Below are 19,664 nucleotides of genomic sequence, written 5' to 3'. Positions count from 1 at the left end.
CTGAAGGTCACTAAACACAAAGCTCTCCCATCTCTGTGGTCCAATATAGCGCATGCGCTCTGCCTGAGGACTGCTACACAGACTGCAATATGGCGAGAATGCCTGGCAGCGCAGACTGCTCTAGTGACACAGCGGGGACAGAGCGGGAGGAGCACATGAGTTGCCCGGAGACTGAGAGGAGCGGAGATGAGGAGGATGATGAGATCCAGGAGGTACAGATCACCGGGGAGGAGTACGGGGAGGATGAACTGGAGTGGGAGGCAGAGTGCGCAGACCCCAGCAGCTGCTCCGCTATGGAGACAGAAGCGGTCCTTATGCGTAGTATGGACCAGTGCAGCGGGTTGGGACCGGGAGCGGACCCTGGACTGTTTCACATCCCCGAACTGGACTCGGATCCGGAGGGAGACCTGCAGCCGTCTGACCGCTCCAGACTGAGCGAAAACACCCGCCTGGCTACTAGGTATGCGGTACGGATCTTCCGGGAGTACCTGAGCGAGAAATCCCAAAGTCCTGACTTTGAAACTCTGGACAAGGAGGCGCTGTGCGCGGTCCTGCAGTCCTTCTACGCGGAGGCACGCTCTAAGAGCGGCCAGCTCTACAGCAAGTCTTCCCTCATTAGCATTCGGAGTTCTCTGAACCGCTACCTGAATGAGCCACCGTACTGTCGCACCCTGGATCTCACTAAAGACCCAGAACTACGCAGCGCCAACCTGACCCTGGCCGCGGTCATCAGAAAGCTGGAGGAGCAGGGTGCTGGTCCCGTGGTGCAAAAACAGGCAATCACGCGGGCGGACCTGAGAAAACTCTACACCTCCAGTGTGTTTAACATCGATACGCCGTTCGGGCTGCTCAACAAAGTGTGGTTCGAGACATGCATGTATTTCTGTACGAGGGGGCGAGAGAATCAGCGCGAGCTGGAGGAGGATTCATTCGGCCTGGCCATAGACGAGAATGGGAGAAAGTTTATCTATTTCAAAGCACTGGGGCCGTATCACAAGTCTCGCTCCGCGTGTTGGAATAAAAAGAGACCAGACCCGGATGAAGATACTTTGCCGCGCATGTATGAGACTGGAACTGAGTTTTGTCCATATGCCAGCTTTGTTAGGTATGTCTCGAAACGGAACCCAGTGTGCAAAGCATTCTTCCAACGACCACGAGACCACTGCTGCACAAGCGACATAACATGGTATGAGAACAAAGCCATTGGTAAAAACCTGCTTGGTACGAGGATGCAGATGCTGTCGCGTGCTGCCAAACTGTCAAAGACCTACACCAACCACTGCATCGGCGCCGTCTCCATAGCAACGCTCAACAGCATTGCCGGTATAGGGTCAAAGTTGGTGTCGCTTCAGATTGCCTCGGAAACAGTTAATGGTGGCGTGCAGTCTCATCTTCAGCTCATGATCCCGTACATCCAACAGGTCACAGACACAGTGGAACTGAAGCCGCAGAGAACAACAAGGAAAGCTCGTGCTCTTTGCGGTTTTTCGGGACCTCCTTCTCCTAAGAAGCTCTGTGTGCGTCCCGGAGAACGCGCAATGTCCCCTGTGGTCATAGTGGACGGTACAGAGCCCGTGGACATCCGACCCCAGGAGCCCCACGGTCAGCAATCCGCTCCTTTACTGACTGACGTGGTATCCGCGCAGGTAATAGAGTTTCATACAGTGCACCGACAGAGATTATGCTTTTGCATTTTTAAATGTAATGCAGGATAACCTTACTTATAGACAGCCTCTCAAAAACGTCCTCAGATTAATGCGGAAATTAAATGAGTGCGTAATAGGTTATGTCGCCATTTGTTCACGCACCATTTTCTGTGTTAATGAAGTGTTTAAGTGTATAGAGTCTTACATCATTTCCACTTTACTGTGAAAGCATTGACCTGTAGGATGTGTGTGGGTTTGTATTGTGTAAGGGTGAGTTTTGTATTATCTTTGGGTGTTCTAGGTGCTTTAGTAAAGAGGTCATGAATATTGTGCTTGCATTCCAAATGGCAACGAATTCCCGGTTGTAGTGCAACTGCATCTTGATTCAGTTTAGGAATCTAATGTTGAATTTGTTAAAGGATAATTGCATTTGTTTTGATTAAATGTACACATTTATTGTGGTATTGAAATGGTCGTTTTTGAAATTGTAACCTGTAGTTGTTGATTTTTTTTGTTGTTGGAATGTCCATGTTGAAATTGTTGTCCTCAGAGCACCATTGACAATGAGACATTGGTCTCAATGGGCTCCCCTGATTAAATAAAAGCTCAATAAAAATAGGGATTAGGGTGCCATTTGGGACGCACCCTGTGAGTGCAGAGGAGAGGACAGTAGTGAGTTTTCTTTGGGACTTTGTCTGTTGCCATGGGTTACTGCACCACAGGCCCACAGTTATTAACCATGCACCACAGTGGAGCCGGCAGGGGTAGAGCCAGAGCGTGCAAGCTCTCTCTCTCTCTCTCTCACACACACACACACACACACACACACACACACACACACACACACACACATACATACACACACACAGCACACATCTATTATACCCATTCGCCTAAAGCTCACATTTTCCTGAGACACAGGCACTATAATGAAAAAAAGTATGGCAGGCTGTCTCAAGTAAGTATCTTTCATCCAATGACAAAATGAGTGTGTGTGTGTGTGTGTGTGTGTGCCCAGTCTCTTACGAGTTTCATGTTTTTGAGCCATTCCTCTAATGAGCCTGCCTGTTATGTGGTCCCGGGGAGATGGACATGTCTGCTGCATTACCAACAGCTCTGCTCATCTGATTTCTGCTTTATCAGCTATATCTCTCTCTCCCTTTATCTCCCTCTATCTCTGTATACCTACAGTATCTTACTATTTACTGTGTTCTCAGCTTTAAGAGGCAGACTCTGTCCTGCGGGCCATGGCTGTCTTTCTCCCTCACTGCACTTACCACAGTAAATGCTGACCAGTAGACTTTATAGCTTGTTAGTTTTTCTGAAGTGCAGATTTTCGTGAAGCATTTACAAGGGTTTTTAAACCCTCCTCGATAAGGTAATGTCCTCACCTGTCTCAAAACCTCACCTGTATAGCAGAGGAGCAGAGGAGGCAGACTCCTATCTGTCTCTGAGCTCCTTTAACTACACTCAGATATCTCTTCACAACCAAAAGCTACCCCTGATATACACACAGACTCTGAAAAGGGTAAATACACTCTTCGTCATGCAGTGCAGTGCATCATGAGTTCTGTGCTCAAAGCGTTGACGCAGTATGAATGAAGTCTCAGTCTACTACTCCTTACTAGTGTCCTGTCTCTACTTGGTCGCTCATGGAAGAACTCTGTAATGCCTCGTGTGTTTAACGGTTTACAGTATGTGTGACAAATTTTCGTTGGACATTTGTGTACATTGGACAATAAAGTATTCTTCTTATTTTTCTTCTTGTCTCCCAGGATAGCCGTAATAGCAGCATGGCCAGTAGGCCGCTGGTCTCCCAGTCCCCTGCCTCTCCACTGGGCTCTGGGGGTATCGGGGGCATCCCCACCCCCGCCCAGCTCACAAAGACCAACGCCCCTGTACACATAGATGTAGGAGGACACATGTACACCAGCAGCCTGGCTACACTCACCAAGTACCCCGAGTCACGGTAAGACACACACACACATAGGGTGTTTGAGATCAACTACATTGAAGTGGATTGAACAGTCACTGATCTACAAATGACATTGCATTCCAAATAACTACTCATTATGTGATCAACATTAGCGATTCTGCGCCTTGCCTTTCTCAAACTGATCCCCTCAAACATGAACATGCACACTCTGATGACAATCACAATGATGATATCACCTTCCACCAGGATTGGTCGTCTATTCAACGGGACAGAGCCCATAGTGTTAGATAGTCTGAAGCAGCACTACTTCATAGACCGAGACGGCCATATATTCCGCTACATCCTCAACTTCCTGCGGACGGCCAAACTGCTCCTCCCTGACGACTTCAAAGTGAGTATCTCTGACACTGAGTGAGAGATACTGGAAAACCTCATCCATAATTAATTTCTGACAACATAGTGTGTGAAACTTTGTGGGTTCACTTTTTAAAATAATCTGATGTATCATTCTGTGTGTGTGTGTGTGTGTGTGTGTGTGTGTGTGTGTGTGTGTGTGTGTGTGTGTGTGTGTGTGTGTGTGTGTGTGTGTGTGTGTGTGTGTGTGTGTGTGTGTGTGTGTGTGTGTGTGTGTGTGTGTGATTGCATGCGTGCGTGCGTGTTCCAGGAGTACTATCTACTCTATGAGGAGGCCAGGTTCTTCAAGCTATCCCCACTACAAGCAGAGTTAGAACGCTGGAGGAGTGAGCGTGAGGCCAGGAGTGTGTGGCGTGTGTGTGAGTGTGTGGTGGTGCGTGTAGCTCCAGAGCTGGGGGAGAGGATCACTCTGAGTGGAGAGAGGGCTTTGATCGAGGACGTGTTTCCAGAGGTTGGGGACGTCATGTGCAACTCCATGAACGCAGGCTGGAATCATGACTCTACTCACGTCATACGCTTTCCACTCAATGGATACTGTCACCTCAACTCTGTACAGGTAACAAGACAGACATTACCCTATCAATACCACTGCTTACCATGAAAATAACTACCCAACATCCTACAATAACAGATTACGTCACCTCAACTCACAACGAATAAGGTCACCTCAACTCATATCACATTAACCCACCTCAACTCTGTGTATGTAGCCTTAAAGACATGCTCCAGAACTTTGGCAACTACAAAGTATTTTTTATCTTTGCGCTGGATGTGACAATGTGTAGTTCATACATGCATAATCTATGAGCAGAGTTACTGTTTTGCCTCAATTAGCCATAAAATCCCTAGTTTGAAAACAACCCTTTTTCTGGAAGCTGTGCTGCGCCATTTTTTCTACATTTTCTCCCACGTGGGCCAGCCCCCTGGCAATTTGAGTTCAACCAATGAGCTTCAGCCCCTCGCCATTTGAGTGACAGCTAGCAAGAGGCACATCATGCACACACAGCAGAACAAGAGAGAGCACAATGACGCGGTGTATATATCTTCACATACGGTGTGTGACGTAGTACGCAATGTTCTGGGAAACCTTTTGGCTTGTGAGTGTTACTTTCAGAACTACTGGCTAAAAAGTATACAAAATCTCTTTAACTCCGTACACGTAACATCACACTAACCAGTACCCGTGGCATAAGCATAGTACAACCTTAAATAACATCATACAGGGCCAGACCAGCCAGGGGAAAGAGAGATTAATCCTGTTTAGATATGAAAAATGTAGCCATCGGCTACCGGGTCTGCTGGAATGGTAGGAAAGAGCAACAGTCACAGAGAGAGGGAGGGAGAGTGAGAGTGAGAAAGAGACTGACAGAAGGAGGCAGAGAGAGAGAAAAACAGAGAGAGAGAGAGATGGAGGCAAACAAAGGTTTCTATTGTACTGCCTGTGACAGTCACACAGAAAGAGAAGGAGAGAGCGACAGAGTAAGAGAGAGAGAGAGAGAGCCAGGGATGGAGGCAGACAGAGAGGATAGAGTAACAGCTGCTCCTTCAGGGCATGCTAATGGAATGTCATCTTGCAGCTATAGAGAGAATGTCTGCCTACCAAATGGCACATTATTACCTATTTAGTACACAACTTTTGACAAGGGCCTATAGTGCACTACATAGGGTGCCATTTGGGACACACACAATATTATTATATATATATTTTTTGCGTCTGTGTCTGCATCTGTTTGTCTGTGTTGTATGTGTGAGTTGTCATGGGAGAGGGGATGTGTGTTTTTAGATCAGGGAAGGACACAGTGAGATGGCTGGCTTCTGCCTGCTCAGAAACAAACTGTGACCCCATAGGGAAAAATAATATATTGGACTATATTTCAATAAAATATTTAAATATATTGGGAAAATGTATTTAGCAATTATATAACTAAATAAAATATACAGTATGTACGTATTTGTAAAATATATGTGTAAAATACACACTCACACCTCACAACATTCTCTATCCGATGATAAATGTCTATATGTTACAATGGCTTGCGAAAGTATTCACCCCCCTTGGCATTGTTGCCTTACAACCTGGAATTAAAATAGATTTTTGGGGGGTTTGTATAATGTTATTTACACAACATGCCAACCACATTGATGATTAAAAAAAAAAAAAAATTGTGAGACAAGCAAGAAATAAGACACACAAAAAACAGAAAACTTGAGCATGCTTAACCCTAGGTCAGTACTTTGTAGAGCCACCTTTGCAGCAATTACAGCTGCAAGTCTCTTGGGGTATGTCTCTATAAGCGTGGCACATCTAGCCACTGGGATTTTTGCCCATTCTTCAAGGCAAAACTGCTCCAGCATCTTCAAGTTGGATGGGTTCCACTGTGTGTACAGCAAACTAGGCCATTCCAAGACATTTCATTGTTTCCCCTTAAACCACTCGAGTGTTGCATTAGCAGTATGCTTAGGGTCATTATCCTGCTGGAAGGTGAACCTCTGGGCCAGTCTCAAATCTTTTGAAGACTGAAACAGGTTTCCCTCAAGAATTTCCCTGTATTTAGTGCCATCCATCATTCTTTAAATTCTGACCAGTTTCCCAGTCACTGCCGATGAAAAGCATACCCACAGCATGATGCTGCCACCACCATGCTTCACTGTGGGGATGGTGTTCTCGGGTGATGAGAGGTGTTGGGTTTGCGCCAGACATAGCATTTTCCTTGATGGCCAAAAAGCTTAATTTTAGTCTCATCTTCCATATGTTTGGGGAATCTCCCATATGCCTTTTGGCAAACACCAAACGTGTTTGTTTATTTTTTTTCTTTAAGCAATGGCTTTTTTCTTGACACTCTTCCGTAAAGCCTAGCTCTGTGGAGTGTACAGCTTAAAGTGGTCCTATGGACGGATACTCCAATCTCCGCTGTGGAGCTTTGCAGCTCCTTCAGTGTTATCTTTGGTCTCTTTGTTGCCTCTCTGATTAATGCCCTCCTTGCCTGGTCCGTGAGTATTGGTGGGCGGTCCTCTCTTGGCAGGTTTGTTGTGGTGCCATATTCATTCTTTTTTTTTAATGGATTTAATGGTGGTCCATGGGATGTTCAAAGTTTTGGATATTTTTTTATAACCCAACTCTAATCTGTACTTCTCCACAACTTTGTCCCTGACCTGTTTGGAGAGCTCCTTGGTCTTCATAGTGCGGCTTGCTTGCTGGTGCCCCTTGCTCAGTGGTGTTGCAGACTCTGGGGCCTTTATACTGTATATATACTGAGATCATGTGACAGATCATTTGACACTTAGAATGCACACAGGGGGACTTTATTTAACTAATTGTGTTACTTCTGAAGATAATTGATTGCACCAGATCTTATTTAGGTGCTTGATAGCAAAGGGGGTGAATACATATGCACGCTCCACTGTTCAATTTGTTTATTTTTTTGTTCTTTCTTTTATTTCACTTCACCAATTTGGACTATTTTGTGTATGTCCATTACATGAAACCCAATAAAAAAATCTATTTAAATTACAGGTTGTAATGCAACAAAATAGGCCAAATGCCAAGGGGGTGAATACTTTTGCAAGGCACTGTACCTTAAATAAGGTGTTTATTTCGAAAAGTCACTTGAACGTAGAACATATCTGTAAATATATTTTAAGATTTCATGAGCTGTCAATCACAATTTGAAACGTTCCCAAGCCCGGCTCCAACTGACAGAGCAGCCATTGCAATTTAGAATTTTCTCTAGAAGAAGGAAAAGAGCAGGTGCCACCATCAAAAAGCTTTCTCGTTGATACTAGCCTTTTATTTGATTATACGTTCATAACATTGAATTAAAATATGTTTTAAACTGGGTGGGTAACAGAGGAAGAATATCATTTCTTCAACTGCAAGCAAGAGTTTTCATAAATTTGCTAACAAAGCTACCTAGCTCCTTTTTTAGCTTGCCACCAATGTGCAGTGTGACTGCCAAAGGTAAGAATTGTTTTGAAAATTAAAGTTGATAAGAGTTGTCTTGGAATAGAGCCAAGTAGAGTGAATGTCATGTACAGTGCCTTCGGAAAGTATTCAGACCCCTTGACTTTTTCCATATTTTGTTACGTTACAGCTTTATTCTAAAATGGATTTAATTGTTTTTCTTCCTCATCGATCTACACACAATACCCCATAATGACAAAGCAAATTTGGGGAGTTTCTACCATTCTTGTCTGCATATCCTCTCACACTCTGTCAGGTTGGATGGGGAGCTTTGCTGCACAGCTATTTTCAGGTCTCTCCAGAGATGTTTGATCGGGTTCAAATTCGGGCTCTGGCTGGGCCACTCAAAGACATTCAGAGACTTGTCCCGAGGCCACTCCTGCACTGTCTTGGCTGTGTGCTTAGTGTCGTTCTCCTGTTGGAAGGTGAATCTTCACCCCAGTCTGAGATCCTGAGCACTCTGGAGCAGGTTTTCATCAAGGATCTTGCTTCTGAGGCTCCCGTGTGGCGCAGTGGTCTAAGACACTGCATCTCAGTGCAGGAGGCTTCACTGCAGTACCTGGTTTGAATCCAGGCTGCATCACATCTGGCCATGATTGGGAGTCCCATAGGGTGGCACACAATTGGCCCAGCATCATCTTGGCTGAGGTAGGCCATCATTGTAAATAAGAATTTGTTCTTAACTGACTTGCCTGGTTAAATAAAAAAATGTAAATTGCTGTACTTTGTTCCGTTAATTTTTGCCTCAATCCTGACTAGTCTCCCAGTCCCTGCTGCTGAAAAACATCCCCACAGCATGATGCTGCCACCACCATGCTTCACCGTAGGGATGATGCCAGGTTTCCTCCAGGCGTGATGCTTGGCATTCAGGCCAAAGAGTTCAATTTTGTTTTCATCAGACCAGAGATTATTTTTTATCATGGTCAGAGAGTCTTTAGGTGCTTTTTGGCAAACTCCAAGTGGGCTGTCATGTGCCTTTTACTGAGGAGTGGTTTTCGTTTGGCCACTCTACCATAACGACCTGATTGATGGAGTGCTGCAGAGATGGTTGTCAAATCAAATTGATTTATATAGCCCTTCGTACATCAGCTGATATCTCAAAGTGCTGTACAGAAACCCAGCCTAAAACCCCAAACAGCAAGCAATGCAGGTGTAGAAGCACGGTGGCTTCTCCCTAGAAAGGCCAAAACCTAGGAAGAAACCTAGAGAGGAACCAGGCTATGTGGGGTGGCCAGTCCTCTTCTGGCTGTGCCGGGTGGAGATTATAACAGAACATGGCCAAGATATTCAAATGTTCATTAATGACCAGCATGGTCGAATAATAATAAGGCAGAACAGTTGAAACTGGAGCAGCAGCACGGCCAGATGGACTAGGGACAGCAAGGAGTCATCATGTCAGGTAGTCCTGAGGCATGGTCCTAGGGCTCAGGTCCTCCGAGAGAGAGAAAGAAAGAGAGAAAGAGAGAATTAGAGAGAGCACACTTAAATTCACACAGGACACCGAATAGGACAGGAGAAGTACTCCAGATATAACAAACTGACCCTAGCCCCCCGACACATAAACTACAGCAGCATAAATACTGGAGGCTGAGACAGGAGGGGTCAGGAGACACTGTGGTCCCATCCGAGGACACCCCCGGACAGGGCCAAACAGGAAGGATATAACCCCACCCACTTTGCCAAAGCACAGCCCCCACACCACTAGAGGGATATCTTCAACCACCAACTTACCATCCTGAGACAAGGCTGAGTATAGCCCACAAAGATCTCCGCCACGGCACAACCCAGACAGGATGATCACATCAGTGACTCAACCCACTCAGGTGACGCACCCCTCCCAGGGACGGTATGAGAGAGCCCCAGTAAGCCAGTGACTCAACCCCTGTAATAGGGTTAGAGGCAGAGAATCCCAGTGGAAAGATGGGAACCGGCCAGGCAGAGACAGCAAGGGCGGTTCGTTGCTCCAGAGCCTTTCCGTTCACCTTCCCACTCCTGGGCCAGACAACACTCAATCATATGACCCACTGAAGAGATGAGTCTTCAGTAAAGACTTAAAGGTTGAGACCGAGTTTGCGTCTCTGACATGGGTAGGCAGACCGTTCCATAAAAATGGAGCTCTATAGGAGAAAGCCCTGCCTCCAGCTGTTTGCTTAGAAATTCTAGGGACAATTAGGAGGCCTGTGTCTTGTGACCGTAGCGTACGTGTAGGTATGTACGGGAGGACCAAATCAGAGAGATAGGTAGGAGCAAGCCCATGTAATGCTTTGTAGGTTAGCAGTAAAACCTTGAAATCAGCCCTTGCTTTGACAGGAAGCCAGTGTAGGGAGGCTAGCACTGGAGTAATATGATCACATTTTTTGGTTCTAGTCAGGATTCTAGCAGCCGTATTTAGCACTAACTGAAGTTTATTTAGTGCTTTACCCGGGTAGCCGAAAAGTAGAGCATTGCAGTGGTCTAACCTAGAAGTGACAAAAGCATGGATGAATTTTTCTACATCATTTTTGGACAGAAAGTTTCAGATTTTTGCAATGTTACGTAGACGGAAAAAAGCTGTCCTTGAAATGGTCTTGATATGTTCTTCAAAAGAGAGATCAGGGTCCAGAGTAACGCCGAAGAACGTTGTCCTTCTGGAAGGTTGTCCCATTTCCACAGAGGTACGCTGGAGCTCTGTCAGAGTGACCGTCTGGTTCTTGGTCACCTCCTTGACCAAGGCCTTTCTCCACTGAATGCTCAGTTTGGCCGGGCAGACAGTTCTAGGAATAGCCTTGGTGGTTCCAAACTTCTTCCATTTAAGAATGATGGAGGCCACTGTGTTCTTGGTGACCTTCAATCCTGCAGACATTTTTTTGTACCCTTCCCCGGATCTGTGCTTCAACACAGTCCTGTCAACTGTTGGACCTTATATAGACAGGTATGTGCCTTTCCAAATCATGTCCAATTAATTGAATTTACCACAGGTGGACTCCAATCAAGTTGTAGGAACATCTAAATGACGATCAATGGAAACAGAATGCACAGCTCAATTTCGAGTCTCATATTTCGAGTCTCAAAGGGTCTGAATACTTTGTTTTTTATTTGTAAAACATTTGCACAAAAAAAAAACGTTTTCACTTTGGTATTGTGTGTAGATTGCTGGGTTTGAAAAAAAATCTATTTTAGAATAAGGCTGTAACTTCACAAAATGTTGAAAAAGTCAAGGGGTATGAATACTTTCCGAATGCACCGTATGTATTATTTTTTTTATTTAATTGCCAAAGCTATTATTAAATGTTATTGGACAACCAAGCATTGTGGTGTTTGCTAACTAGCTAGCTTAGCTGGCTTTAGTGAGGGTTGGGTGTCTCTGATACTTGCTAGATTATCTCTAGCGAAACATTATCCGTTATCCTTCCGGTCTGGAGCCTCAACTGCCTATGGACAGCCAATGTAAGTAGTCAATGGGAACATTTAACTAGCTAGTTCCCAATTAAATTAAAATTTGTTCATGAACATTAACCCCTTATTTATTCTTCATCTTGTGTAGAAGTGTTTCACTGACTCTCTGTCTCTAAATTATCCACAGGGTAACTTTCAGTTTGTGAGTTTGCAATGGACACTGAAGGTAAAGGAATCTGCATGGTAAGTATCAATTTGATGTTCATGAACATTAACCCCTAATTCTTCATCTTATGTGGAAGCATTTCACTGACTCTGTCTCTGCATTATCCACGGGGTAACTCTCAACTTGTGAGTCTGAACATGTCAACTGGAGGTGAAGGAATCTGCATGGTAAGTATCAATTTGATGTTCATGAACATTAACCCCTAATTCTTCATCTTATGTGGAAGCATTTCACTGACTCTGTCTCTGCATTATCCACGGGGTAACTCTCAACTTGTGAGTCTGAACATGTCAACTGGAGGTGAAGGAATCTGCATTGTATCAATTTGATGTTTAAATACAGATGTTAACTGCACAGAGGTAATTTGTATATTATAATTTGTGTTTCAGATTCCACCTCCCAGTGACACAATTCAACAATGGACCAAGCTATTTGAGCAAAAAATAAAGAGTATTGAAAGCACACTTTTATTTGTCAGTCATTTGTGTTTGTATTTATTAGGGATTTCCATTACTCTTCTTGGGGTCCAAACACATTAGGGTACATACATTGCATCTAAAACAAAAGATAAAACATTATAACGTTATTACACCGCTACATATCTATAATACAAAGTGTATAATACCAACATAATGCAATATTACAATGTACGTGTGTGTACAGTGCGTATGCGTGTGTCTGTACCTTTGTGTGTGCCTCTTCACAGTCCCTTCTGTTCCATAAGGTGTATGTTTACCAGTTTTTTTATGTAGTACTGTACTCCTCCCATAGTCTGTTCTGGACTTGGAAATTGTGAAGAAACCTCTGGTGGCATGTCTTGTGGGGTATGCATGGGTGTCCGAGCTGTGTGCTAGTAGGTTAAACAGACAGCTCGGGACATTCAGCGTGTCAACACTTCTTACAAAAACAAGTAGTGATGAAGTCAATCTCGCTTTCACTTTGAGCCTTGAGAGACTGACATGCATATCATTAAAGTTAGCTCCCAGTATACTTTTAAGGGCCAACCGTGCTGCCCTGTTCTGAGCCAATTGTAATTTTCCTACGTCCATCTTTGTGGGACCTGACCACTCTACTGAACAGTAGTCCAGGTGCGACAAAACTAGGGATTGTCGGACCTGTCTTGTTGATAGTGTTGTGAAGAAGGCACTGTAATGCTTTATTATGGACAGACTTCTCCCCGTCTTAGCTACTGTTGTATCAATATGTTTTGACCATGACAGTTTACCATCCAGGGTTAGCTTTATTTGTCCCAAATAAAATGAGTTTAGTTTTTGAAATATTTAGGACTAACTTATTCCTTGCCACCCAGTCTGAAACTAACTGCAGGTTAGGTTGGCTGTGATAAGTGTTGCAGTCATTTCAGTCGCTGTAGTAGCTGACACGTATAGTGTTGAGTCATCTGCATACATAAACACACTGACTTTACTCAAAGCATGTCGTTAGTAAAGATTTTTAAAAGTAAGGAACCTAAACAGCTGCCTTGGGGAATTTCTGATTCTACCTGGATTATGCTGTTGAGGCTCCCATGAAAGAACACCCTCTGTGTTCTGTTAGACAGGTAACTCTTTATCCACAATATAGCAGGAGGTGTAAAGCCATAACACATACGTTTTTCCAGCAGCAGACTGATCGATATTGTCAAAAGCCGCACTGAAGTCTAACAAAACAGCACCCACAATATTTTTATCTTCAATTTCTCTCAGTCATGAGTTATTCATTAAAACTGCACCACAGCATGCTGTTGTGATTTAGTGCTGCACTTTGTAGTTTTATGCATTTATTTTGATAGTGAGCTACAGTATGTAAGGTAAAAAGCTACATTTTCCATTCATGAAAATACATGGCAACATATATTTTAAAATATATTTTTGAATATACACTGAACAAAAATATAAATGCAATATGCAACAATTTCAAAGATTTTACTGAGTTACAGTTCATATAAAGAAATCAGTCGATCAAAATAATTAGGCCTTCATCTATAGGTCACACATGACTGGGAATAACACACTACATGACCAAAAGTATGTGGAAAACTGCTCGTAGAACATCTCCTTCCAAAATCATAGGCATTAATATGGAGTTTGTCCCCCTTTGCTGCTAATAGCCTCCACTCTTCTGGGAAGGCTTTCCACTAGATGTTGGAACATTGTTGCAGGGACTTGCTTCCATTCATCCATAAGAACATTAGTGAGGTCTCGCACTGATGTTGGGCGATTAGGACTGGCTCGCAGTCGGTGTTCCAATTCATCCCAATGGTGTTTGATGGGGTTGAAGGCAGGGCTCTGTGCACGCCAGTCAAGTTCTTCCACACCAATCTGGCATCTGCCAATCCCAGATTCGTCCATCGGACTGCCAGGTGGTGAAGCGTGATTCATCACTCCAGTTGACGCTTTTACACTACTCCAGAGTCCAATGGCAGTGAGCTTTACACCACTCCAGCTGATGCTTGGCATTGCACATGGTGATCTTAGGCTTGTGTGCTGCTGCTCGGCCATGGAAACCCATTTCATGAAGCTCCCGACTAACAGTTGTGCTAACGTTGCTTCCAGCGGCAGTTTGGAACTCGATAGTGAGTGTCGCAACCGAGGACAGAGGATTTTTACATGCTACATGCTTCAGCACTCGGTGGTCCCATTCTGTGAGCTTGTGTGGCCTACCACTTCATGGCTGAGCCGTTGTTTCTCCTAGACTTCACAATAAAGGCACTTACAGTTGACCAGGGCAGCTCTAGCAGGGCAGAAATTTGATGAACTGACTTGTTGGAAAGGTGGCATCCTATGACGGTGCCACATTGAAAGTCACTGAGCTCTTCAGTAAAGCTATTCTACTGCCAATGTTTGTCTATCGAGATTGCATGGCTGTGAGCTCGATTTTACACACCTGTCAACAATGGGTGTGGCTGAAATAGCCAAATCCACTCATTTGAAGGGGTGTCCACATTCTTTTGTATATATAGTGTATATGCATGTGTTGGTCACAAATATATATTTTTTAAGTAAGGGCCTTGATCAGAAAACCAGTCATTATCTGGTGTGACCACTATTTGCCTCATGCAGCGCGACACATCTCCTTCACATAGAGTTGATCAGGCTATTGATTGTGGCCTGTGGATTGTTGTCCCACTCTTCTTCAATGGCTGTGGGAAGTTGCTGGAAATTGCCGGAACTGGAACACGTTGTTGTACACGTCGATCCAGAGCGTCCCAAACATGCTCAATGGGTGACATGTATGTTGATTGTTCAGGCCATGGAAGAACTGCGACATTCTTAGCATCCAGGAATTGTGTACAAATCCTTGTGACATGGGGCTGTGCATTATCATGCTGAATTATGAGGTGATGGCGGTGGATGAATGGCATGACAATGGGCCTCAGGATCTCATCTCGGTATATCGGTGCATTCAAATTGCCATCGATAAAATGGAATTGTGTTTGTTGTCCATAGCTTATGCCTGGCCATTCCATAACCCCACCACGGGGCACTCTGTTCACAACGTTGACATCAGCTAACCTCTCACCCACACACTACACTTTGTCTGCCATCTGCCTGGTACAGTTGAAACCGTGATTCCTCCCTGAAGAGCACACTTCTCCAACGTGCCTTCTAAGGTGAGCATTTTCCCAGTAAAGTTGGCTATGACGCCGAACTCCAGTCAGGTCAAGACTCTGGTGAGGAGGACGACCACGCAGTTGAGCTTCCCTGAGACGTTTTCTGACAGTTTGTGTAGAAATTCTTCGGTTTTGCAAACCCACAGTTTCAGCTTCTGGGTGGCTGGTCTCAGACGATCCTGCAGGTGAAGAAGCCAGATGTGGAGGTCCTGGACTGGTGTGGTTACGCATGGTCTGTGGTTGTAAGGTCGGTTGGATGTACTGCCAAATTCTCTAAAATGGCAATAGAGGTGGCATATAGTAGATAAATCATCATTCTCTAGCAACAATTCTGTTGGACATACCTGCAGTCAGCATGCAAATTGCACGCTACCTCAAAACTTGAGACATCTGTGGCATTGTGTTGTGTGACAAAACTGCACATTTTAGAGTGGACTTTATTGTCTCCAGCACAAGGTGCACCTTTGTAATGATCATGCTGTTTAATCAGCTTCTTCACCTGTCAGGTGGTGGATTATCTTATAAAAGGAGAAGTCCCTTCTACCATGGATGTAAACAAATGAGTGCACACAATTTGAGGAAAATAAGCTTTTTGTGAGTATAACACTTTGCATGTTGTGTTTATAATTTTGGGCACTGTTTGTGCTATTGTTAGTAACACATTTGCACATTACACACGTTGGTTTTCTTCCACCGACTGTATTCTTGTATGACTATCAACCCTGAATCAGAGCCTTCTTTCTGAAATTACTTCTGACCACAAAAGTGTGTGTTTTTGTGTGCGGTGTCTGTAATGCATATGTGTTTGATTGACAGGTATTGGAGAGGTTGCAGCAGAGAGGGTTCGAGATAGCAGGGGCATGTGGTGGAGGAATAGACTCCTCCCATTTCAGCGAGTACGTCCTACGCAGGGAGGGGAAGAGCAACGGACAGTGTGGCCCCACCCTCATCTGCATCAAACAGGAAGCACTGGACTAAGCCCTGCCCGGGTCAGGGGTAACAGTGGATGATTGGTCAGGAGGGGAGCTGAAAGCCATGCCTCCATCTCCAAGGGAACACCAAGAGAGTCTGACCTGAAGTTTGTTTTAGATTTGCAGGGTCGTCGCTAGTTACGACAGCCACAAATTCATAAACCCCGCCTAATTCTACAATTTCTCTTAAATTATGTGATTTTAAACATAACCCTAACCTTAACCACACTGCTAACCATAAGCCTAACTCTAACCTTAAGTTAAGACAAAAAAGCACATTTTTGTTTTCATTCATTTTTACTATATAGACAATTCTTACTTTGTGGCTGTGGTAACTAGTGTAAACCGATTTTTTTTTTTTTTTTTTTTTTTTTTTTACATAGTCGGTGCTATGTCGGTGATGGTGATCTTACCTACACCAATAGGAGCGCAGTATAACTATGACCTATCCGCCATGAACCATGGAAGTCACTAACCTGGCGGTACACAGCTAGACACTAGCTAGGTTTCCATTAACTTGTACAGTCATTTTTTTGTTGACATTTAGAAAGATTGCATAGGAAGTAGATGCAACAATTGCCCGTCCCGGTGCATTTACATTGAACTGTCTTGTGTTGATAAAAACAGCTAGATGTAATGAGGTTGTTGAAGGGTTTTAAAATATCAATTTTGGCAAATTGTGCATTAATAAAGTGCCCACGTATCTGTTTCATGTCTCAGGTAGCTCGCAAAAGCCAGAATGGATAGATTGCAAGAATTTACTAATATTTGCCATATTTTTATCATTCTCATGTGCCTACTTATTGCCGTGGTCTGTGTCAGGGTGTAACTTGCACTAGTTAAGATTTGAAACCATTTCATGGTGAAACTTCAAGTTCCAATGTAAAGCAATTCAGGCATTGTTGAAAGTCAAAACAATACTCTACTTGCAAAGAAACAGTATTTTTTGTTGCTGGAAAAATTGATGTAGCAAGCAGTAGGCATTTAGAAATAAATGTGGAGTGGAACTTTATAGTTACGCGATGTCACACGCCCAGCGTACCTTTCTGATTTTCTTTGCAATCTTAATTTATTCCATCATAATTTGTCACAATAAATCCACCCCTCGAATGGAATAAATGTATTAGATCTTTCGGGGAAAAAAAGGTATCCTACAACTGCCGTTTCCATTACAGATGGATCAATGGAAACTTGCCTAGTGACGGGCACCTCTCTCCCTTCGAGCAGGGACCTAGAGCACACAGAGAGCAGCAACATCAGCACTGTCATAGTACTACTCGTGTTTTCATGTAGGATTATTGTTTCATAGTGTCATAATAATTCATTGGAATTAGAATTCATTCAGATTCTTACAATAATGTAAATAGTCATAGAAATGGGATGCGGTCATGACTGAAACTCAACAGCTGAGAAACGTCACTGATGAATATGGAAGATATGCAGTTGACTGTTAAAAAGCACAAGTGCAAACAAGCACAACCATCCTTGTCTGGGAAATCTAACCCAGCCTAAACTAAATAGATAAAAGGTCATATGTGGTTCCGTGAAGCTACAGTTATTATTATGAGACACTTATGGAAGTTTTTCTTCTAGAAAATGTTGTAAACCAAAAATATGGTTTTCCCAGTTTTAAGTCTTTAACTTGTCATGAAAATGGAATTGTGAAGAGGTTCTTCATGAGACTTCAACATTTTATATTCATCACATTGATAAAAAAGAGATGTGTCTTGTCAGAGATTCAATTGATGCATGTTTTATTATGATCGTTACAGAGCAGCAGAGAGGATTTGAGGTCTGTATCAAATGCGTCTCCCTTTGTTTCACCAGAGGAAAACCTGTATGGATGAATGTACCACAAAAATGTTAATAAATGTTTCATACAAAAATATGTGTGTGTGTTAACTGTTATTCAGGAAACTAAATCATGAGAATATTGACTCAAATGTTTATTTTAATTAGGCCCGTTTTACTCTAGCAATCAGGTGCGAGGAACACTCCAATCACTGATCAGAGGACACTTGCAATCTGAGCCTTCCATCACTGCAGACTGATGGTAGAATTGAAACCGGAAAGTTTAGGGGGAGGTTTGCATTAACTTTAGATACCACCATGGTAAATATCTCACTTGCTTCAGATTTTAAGAGGAAGTAGTTCATGAATATGCATGAGCAATTTATGAATCTCAATTATTCAGAATTGCTTTTGTCTTCCTGGATTTGACGAGCTGTCAGAGGAGGGAGGGGGTTGTCTTTGATCTGGAACAGCAACAGGAAGAGTGATGATCACATGATGATACGCTTGTTAACATTACCGACAACAACAATCAATTATTTAACAATCACCTAATAAAACAGTAATCACACAAATGAAAATACCCTCACACTATTTGCCCCTGCTGTAGCTGGCAGTTATTTGGAGCAGTCTGCATAGCTGACCTCGATTAAAGGGCCAACACTCATTTCAGCAATCAGATCTTGCTTTAACTGGCACACTGTTGATTTGCCTAGCTTTCTGTTACGTTAGAGGTCAGCAGTCATTTCAGCTAAAATAATTCTGATCCATTTTATTCTCTCCTCCGTCTCTCCGTATTTCCCGGGGTAAAGCTGTGCCTAAAGCTGTGCCTAAAGCTGTGCTTAAAGCTCATATTTAAAGGTAATGGAATAATGAATCTCAAACACAACCCACATCCACAACTCTCCCGACACACATTTCCACACACACACACGCCCCAAAGGATGGCTATTTTTCCTCCAAGCGACCACCTAAAGGTGTCAACATAAAATGTAAATGACAATATGTGAGTAATGAGGCAATAAACAAAGAATCACTGATATACTATAAACGTACACAATACAGTCAATCAAATTGGTTGGCTATAGAGTGATTCTAGCCTCCTTCTAACCAACACACACGAGACCCCCACATCAAACCATACCAAGAAACCAACTTGCGTATCAACTTAGTCATGGCCGCTAACATTTGTTAAGGAACCAAATCTAAAATGAGGTCAAATCAGGAAGTGCAGTCACTCTTTGAATGAGGCCTGGGTAAGGTCAAAATGCCAACTTTGATCAATTATTTCTCAATTATGCTTTTAGATACAAATTTAGAATATATGTTAATATTCCTTCTTTCAAAGGACCAATGTAAGGATTCATTTTTGTGAAAATCCCTAAAATCATTGTATTTTTTTGTCCTGGTTTTGTATGGAATCCCTCCATAAACTTAATTGAATTGTCACAGGTTTACAATCATCAGGTGACCCATGTAAACATCAGAGTAAGGAATGGCTGTCACAGACATCAATCAGTCTGTGATATTTTTAGCATGAAACTGAACTGAAAAACAAGGAAAAAGACAGTGACCCCTTAGAAAATAAAAAAAAAACATAATAATACAAAACAAATATCAACGACACAAGGTGGAAGAGAGATGGATTGTATTATGCTGTTTAATCACACTGTTCTCACTAAAGCAGGGACTTGAGAGAGTGTCGTAGAGGAGGGTCCTGTTCCAGGCAGAAAG

General features: G+C 43.3%; 1 protein-coding gene across 1 annotated transcript; it reads left to right on the top strand.

Moving 5' to 3' along the window:
* LOC110521741 (uncharacterized) lies at positions 1-18,025 on the top strand. Its single transcript, XM_021599567.3, has 5 exons — positions 1-1,646; positions 3,422-3,615; positions 3,829-3,973; positions 4,247-4,552; positions 15,985-18,025. Exons 1-5 carry the CDS (start codon positions 90-92, stop codon positions 16,144-16,146), a joined length of 2,364 nt encoding a protein of 787 aa, XP_021455242.3. The 5' UTR covers positions 1-89; the 3' UTR covers positions 16,147-18,025.
* Positions 18,026-19,664: the final 1,639 nt, after the last annotated feature.

This window comes from Oncorhynchus mykiss, chromosome 4 (genome assembly GCF_057628025.1).
Source record: "Oncorhynchus mykiss isolate SJ-2025 chromosome 4, ASM5762802v1, whole genome shotgun sequence".
In the NCBI taxonomy this organism is placed as follows: domain Eukaryota; kingdom Metazoa; phylum Chordata; class Actinopteri; order Salmoniformes; family Salmonidae; genus Oncorhynchus; species Oncorhynchus mykiss.
This window is presented reverse-complemented; position numbering and strand designations above follow the sequence as displayed.